We start from the raw sequence: 6,683 nt of genomic DNA, 5'->3' as shown, positions 1-6,683 counted from the left end.
AATCGAACCGGCAGCCTGTCGGAGCCAGGAGCATGGAGCTCTAACCGCCTGAGCCACCGGGCCGGCCCCAGGTCATCTAACTTTTTCACACAGGCTTTTCAGCACTTCCAAATAGTAAACTTGGTTAACTGTTTGTCCAGTTGGTACAAATTCATAATGAATAATTTCTCTGATACCAAAAAAGGTTAGCAACATCATTGCAAGAAAGTTTGCAAACTTAATTGTCAGACATCATATATGGTTTTATACATATATGTTTTATATATATGGTTTCATAAATACATGAATATATAGACTTAATAATGCTACTTGGAGGAATAAACGAGACAATTATTGCATGTAAAGGGCTTAGTGCGATCATGAGGCATGTGTTAAGCACTTGGTAAGTGGTAGATGAAAGTCTCATTTCTCCATAAGGTAGAAGAACTAAAGGAAAGACGGAATGAAGAAGGAAAGGTGATTTAAAGATTATGAACCCATATAATTTAGAGAATAGGGTGCTGTTAATGAAAATACAAAGGGGATTGGAGAGGAGAAGCATTTTTGGAAGGGAGAAGGTAATTTATTCAGTCTGGGCCATGTTGAGTTTAAAGTGATGAGATATTAAGGGGTGTTATTGGGATGTCAAGGGGGTGCTGATAAAATATCGAGGGCTGAGGTTAGGAAAGTTGTTGGAATTTCAGCCTGGATCTCAGGAGAGAGGTTAAAGTTAACACTATAGAGTTTGAGAATGCTGTAGATATAGGTTAGAGTTAAAATCCCAGAGAAAATTCTCGTGTCTGGGGAGAGTATAGCTAGAGGACAGACGCCTCTTTGCCCAGGATCAGGTGAGGAAAAAGCAAAGACCAATAAAGAAGAGGAGGAACAGAGTTATTTTTTTATTAAATGTATTGGGGTGACATTGGTTAGTAAAATTATATAGGTTTTAAGCTGTTCTCTAGCTATACTCTCCCCAGACATGAGAATTTTCTCTGGTATTTTAACTCTAACCTATATCTACATCATTCTCAAAATCTAGTGTTAACTTTAACCTCTCTCCTGAGATCCAGGTTGGAATTCCAAAACTTTCCTAACCTCAGCCCTCAAGGAACCTTGTTCCTCTGAAGGGAGGGTGTTAGTGTTCTGTGTGTTCCAGTGTCTTCTAAATCACTGGTTCTGGGGCCAATGTGCAGCGCCCTACGTGCAGCTCCCTACGTGCAGCGCCCTGTGTGCAGCACCCTGTGTGCAGTGCTCTATGTGCAGCGCCCTACATGCAGCGCCCTACGTGCAGCGCCCTATAACAGAGTATGCAATGCCCACTTGAGCCATGCCACCTCTGAGTAATGACAGCAGTGACTTCTAAAGAAGCTCCTGAGTTTCCAGTGAGGTTTCATCTGCTCCAGGATTTGGAGTAAGAGGCCCTTCAGAGCTTTTATCCAGCTGGTGGAATAGGGAAAATTCTCCCCATGTTGAAGCTGATCAGAGCAAGAATGGGTTTACCTCATATGGCCATCAGGCATTTATCTCAAAAATGTCACTTACAGAAAGCAATGGACTGACCCTTTGGTGAAAGGAACTTGTACTCATTCATTCCATCACCAAATATTTTTTGAGCATCTATTATGTGCCTGACACTTTTCTAGGCACTGGAAATATGACAGTGAATGAATCAGACAAAACCCCTGCCCTCATGGAGCTCACATTCCTGAGTGGGCAGATCAAATAAACAAAATAAATGTTAGATGTTTATTGCCAAGGAGAAAAATTAAGCAGGGAAGGGCTAGGGGGTGTCCAGGAGATAATGGTTGTGATTCTAAATTTTGGGGGGGGAGGGTGTCAAGAAGATGATCACTGACGAAGTAACCTTTGAGTGACCAACATGTCTAGGCACCGGGTTCCAGGCCAGGGTCGGGGGGAGTTTGAGACTGAGCGAGGAGATCACTGATGGAGGAGGGCGGCAACAATGAGGTCACAGGTGCAATGAGGGACCACAATCCCATGAGTGTCACAGGCTGTGCTGTGAGATGACAGCCACTGGAGGGTTTGGGCAGGACAGCGACGTGGCCTGAGCAGTCACCAGCTCCCAGGCCTGGGGCTAGACCCTCTTCTGCGTCTACTCACACCAGTCATAAACTCTGACGTTTGGACAGCCACAAAACGTGAGCTGGAAACTGTTTTGAATGGATTTCTTCTCCTTTCAACAATCATTCCACATGATAATAATTTATTCTTAGTTTATATGGCTCTTTTGACTTCATTCTTTCTGACAAATACCTTGTGTGTGTACGTGTGTGTATACACTCACACACCTTACATTTCCACGCATCATGTGTTAACTGAGAACTAACTTCAGTGTGTATTTCAGAGAAATGACTTTTTATAAAAATATCTAACCTCCCTAGGGCTCAGTTTGCTCACCTGCAAGTTGGGAATAGAAGGGCATCTGGGCAAAGAGCCTAACGCACAGTAGACACTCAACACGTGTTGTCTCCTTTTCCAGTCCTTCCTCTACTGAAATTTTTGCAAATTAAATAACCACTTGTTCTTTTTCACCTCTTCCAGGACTTCGTAGTTTTAGATCATTATGCCAATGGCTGTATTGGGTTTGGATGACTTCAGTTGACCTAATTTTACTGTTGCCTTGACCACTGTCAAATGAATTTATTAATGTCCATAAGATAAATCTATTCTCTCCCCATTTCAATAGAAGTGAAGGGATTTTACAGAGAGCACCACCAAAACAATAATGCTGAGTAATAGCAGAACACATGTAAATATTTCATTCTTGCTAATGAAAAACAGTCGGCATATATTGGGGTATCGTGTTCGGATACACTATAAATTTTTCTCTATCAGGATAGAATAGCGTAGCCAAAAAGAACCATGTTGATATTTTTCACAGCAGTTCTAAGCTTTAAAAAATGTTACTGGCATAAAACTCACCTATAAATACCAAACTACTAAAAGCAGCGGCAATTAAATGTTTAATGTCAACAGAGTCACATTATCTAATAAGCTGTTTTCGGAAGTTAATAATGTGATTGATCGCCGATTGATAAAAACTGGGAAAAGTTTTTCTGTACTAATGTAGCACTCCAGATCCAAGTGCTGGCTGGTGAGAGGCTAAGAGATCATGGCTAAGGTACCAGTTGAACCGGGGTGGTTGAAGTCCCACAGAGAGAGACGGGCTGGCTCCTCAGGCAGGTATGTGGCACTTACCTGTAGCATCTTTATATTCCAGAGTCTGGTCCTCAGCTTTGCCGGTTTAAGAGCCATCAGAGTCAGCAGGATCAGGAGAATTAACCCAGGTTACCCAGACTTACAAGAGATTGTTATAGAAACCAGATTGGCAGTATATTAATTTAAACTATGGACTAGAACTACCAAGGAGATGGTACTTCTCCTTTTAACCATCTGCTCCTCTATCCTGTACAAAAAACTGTATGGGGAGCATACTTACAACAGGAATAATGGTAGTTCATTTATATATTTAATTCAACTTTTAATTGAGCACCTACTATGTGCAAGGCCCTGTTCTGGGCCCTGCAGATGCAGCAGAGAATAAGAGACAAAACATTTCCTGTCCTCTTAGAGTGTACCTTCTAAGGGAGGGGCGGCAGGGTGACAAACAGGAGCAAATACATATGAATCATTCCAGATAGTGATAAATGCTTCGGAGCTTTGCCACTGCAAGTCTTGCGTGGGGGCCTGCTTCATGGACACCACTTGGCAGTTTGTTACAAAGGCAGAATCTCAGACCCGACTCCAACCCACAGAATCAGAACCCCCATTTGAACAAGATTCCCATGTGATTGATATGCATATTAAAGTTTGAGAAGCACTGCTTTAGAGAAAAATGAAGTCGAATGACGGGGATGGAGAGTGCCAGGGGCAAGGATTGTTATTTTATATAAGGTACAAGGAAGGCCTCACAGACAGGGTGACACAAGGAAGGGAGGGAGGGAGCCATGTGGATATCTAGGTGAAGAACGTTCCGTGTGGAGGAATCAGCCAGTGCAAAGGCCCTGCGACAGGAGCATGTCCAGCACTCCTGAGGAACAGTAGTAGCTAGTAAGTAGCTAGTAAGCAGGAGCAGAGAGAATTCAGGAAAGAGCAGTGGGCTATAAGGCCAGAGAAGTAACTGGGTTGCTTGGTGGAGCAGATCATTTAGGGTCGTATAGAAACTATAAAGACTCTGGCTCTTACTCTGAGTGTGGTGGGAGCCTCTGAAGGGTTTTGAGCAGCAGAGGGTTATGGTCTGAGTTTTTAAAGGATCACTCCAGTTGCTATAAACTATAGGGGACAGGGACAAGGTAAGAGGCCACTGCAATAATTCAGGTGAGAGATATTGGTAGACCACAGTGAAAGCAGTGGTGATAGAAAGAAGTGGATATATTTTGAAATGGAGATGACAGGGCTTGTTGATGAATAGGATGTTGGGTGACAGTAAAAGAGAAGGGTCAACATTCATGGCAGTTTTTGGCCTGAGCAACTGGAAGGAAGGAATTGCCTTTTTATTGGAGTGGAGCATATCACAGGAAGAAAAGCTGTTTGGGGGAAATTGAGAGTGAGTTCTGGACATATTAAATTTGGGATATCTCGTGAGTACCCAACTGGAGATTGGAGTGGGCAGTTGGATATAAGAGTCTAAGGGTTCAGGGTAAAGGTTGGAGATGTATAAATGAGCATCCTCAGAGCACTGATGGTACTCAAAGCCATGAGTCTGTGATCATCTAGGGAGTGGGAGACAGAGAACTTGGTACTTGGGTGTCACCAAGCCGAAACAGCCAGTTGTGGCCATCTGGTCCACCAGATGCCCTCCATCCAGATTACCCACTTCTGCTATTTGGGGCATATGGACAAATCCTTGCCTGACCTTTTGTTCTCTTTTTGTTGATGTCCTGCAGACCCCATTCCCTTCCGATAACTTCATTTCTACAGACAACTGCTTTTGTTACAATTTTCTTTACTCCAGTTCTAAGAACATATCGGTTCTTTTGATTGGACTGAAGTGTTTTCCAAGCTTCTTCACCAGTGATCATGGGGACACTTATCCTCCTCGTGTTGGAGGCTTTTTCTTTGTTTGGTTTTTTTAAACTTTTATTTTATTTTTAGTGTGTTTTTCCAGGACCCATCAGCTCCAAGTCAAGTAGTTGTTTCGAGCTAATTGTGGAGGGTGCAGCTCACAGTGGCCCATGTGGGGATCGAACCAGCAACCTTGTTGTTAAGAGCACTGTGCTCTAACCATCTGAGCTAACTGACCACCTTTGGGGGCTTTTTCTTACATTTTCCTAACCCAACTTATCAAAAAGTTGAAAGAATTATACAGTGAACACCCATGTTCCCACCACCTAGATTCCACAATTAGCGTTTTACTATATTTTATTATCATGTATCTGTTTATCTGTGTAGCCCTCCATTCGCATGTTAATTCATCTTATTTTCTGATGCATTTCAAAGTAAGTTGCAAACATCAGTAGGCTTTGACCTGAAACACTTTAGCATGCACATCATTGCCAGAGTTCAATACTTGTTGGTGGTGTTTTTCAGTAACATTTACATGCAGTTAGATATACAGATCTCAAGTATATAATTTGCGTTTTGACAAATGTGTATACCACCTGTGTAACGCCACCCCCCACCATGATATGGAGCATTACTTTCATCCTGTTGCCCTTTGCAGATTAACTACCTCCAGCCCCACCCCCTGGAGCACTTACAGTTCTAATAGCACATTCTTCCTACGGACTAAGGCTTTGCTGTCTCTTTGCTTTACTCTGAGAATAGCCTGATCCTTTTGATTAGACAGAGGCATTTCCAGCTTCCCCAGCCAGTCATTTGGGAAGGTGGTAGGGAAGTCCCTCCATTTGGTTACATTTTAATCATTGCTTACTCAGAGGGTGACTTCACTACAATATTTAGAGTCATCTCCCTGAGGTCTTTGCCTCCTGACTCCAGCACCACTCTAATCCTCAGATTTCTTCTCTCTTCTCTTTTGACTCCTGGACATCACCAGTGAGGAAAATGGATCCGGATCTGTCTTCCTCCTCTTCCTCTTAGTAATAATATTTAGGGCGAGTGTTGAGTGAGCCCCTACCAAAGCACCACCTGTATCTTGTCTCACTGATGCCTCGCCAAGTGTCCACCCCATTTTACAGATGAGAAAATGGAGGCTTGGAGACCTTGAGTAACTTGGCCAAGGCAAGAGCCTTTCTGACCTTAAACCCCTTACCCACTCGTGACTTGGGACTGGGGGGGAGATTTATCTCCGGGTTGCCTCCCCCTTCCCAGTGCTCCTTGTCACGTGCTTCCCGCTGGCTCTTTCCCATAGCCGTGGTGAAGAACCCACCCAACAATCTGTGGATCATCGCGGCCGTGCTGGCGCCCATTGCCGTGGTTACGGTCATCATCATCATCATCACAGCCGTGCTCTGCCGCAAGAACAAGAACGACTTCAAGCCGGACACCGTGATGAACCTGCCTCAGAGAGCAAAGGTACGCGGTGGAAGTGGGCGGAGAGGGTCAGGGGGCCAGACCACTGAGGTTCTGCCGCCTTTGCTCTCAGCTCTCGAGGCCACTGCCAGAGCCTTCAGAAACATCCCATTGAGCCCTTGTGTAGAAGGAGAACATTCATGTATTAACTTGTGTTTGAATATTTTTTAAGTTATAGTACAATATTCATAACAAAATCTACCATTTTAACC

The 6,683-nt window shown here is 43.7% G+C and overlaps 1 protein-coding gene across 3 annotated transcripts in view; it reads left to right on the top strand.

Annotated features, from left to right (window-relative positions):
• KIAA1549L (KIAA1549 like) overlaps positions 1-6,683 on the top strand; it is a 268,405-nt gene that overhangs the window by 179,822 nt on the left and 81,900 nt on the right. For all 3 annotated transcript variants that reach the window (XM_081063643.1, XM_081063642.1, XM_081063641.1), the window contains one exon: positions 6,311-6,474. In XM_081063643.1, the coding sequence (XP_080919769.1) occupies positions 6,311-6,474 (164 nt within the window). The remainder of the gene's footprint in view (positions 1-6,310; positions 6,475-6,683) is intronic.

Source organism: Rhinolophus hipposideros (assembly GCF_964194185.1).
Source record: "Rhinolophus hipposideros genome assembly, chromosome: 10".
Taxonomy (NCBI): Eukaryota; Metazoa; Chordata; class Mammalia; order Chiroptera; family Rhinolophidae; genus Rhinolophus; species Rhinolophus hipposideros.
Note: the sequence above shows the minus strand (reverse complement) of the source record. Positions and strands in the feature narration are given on the sequence as shown.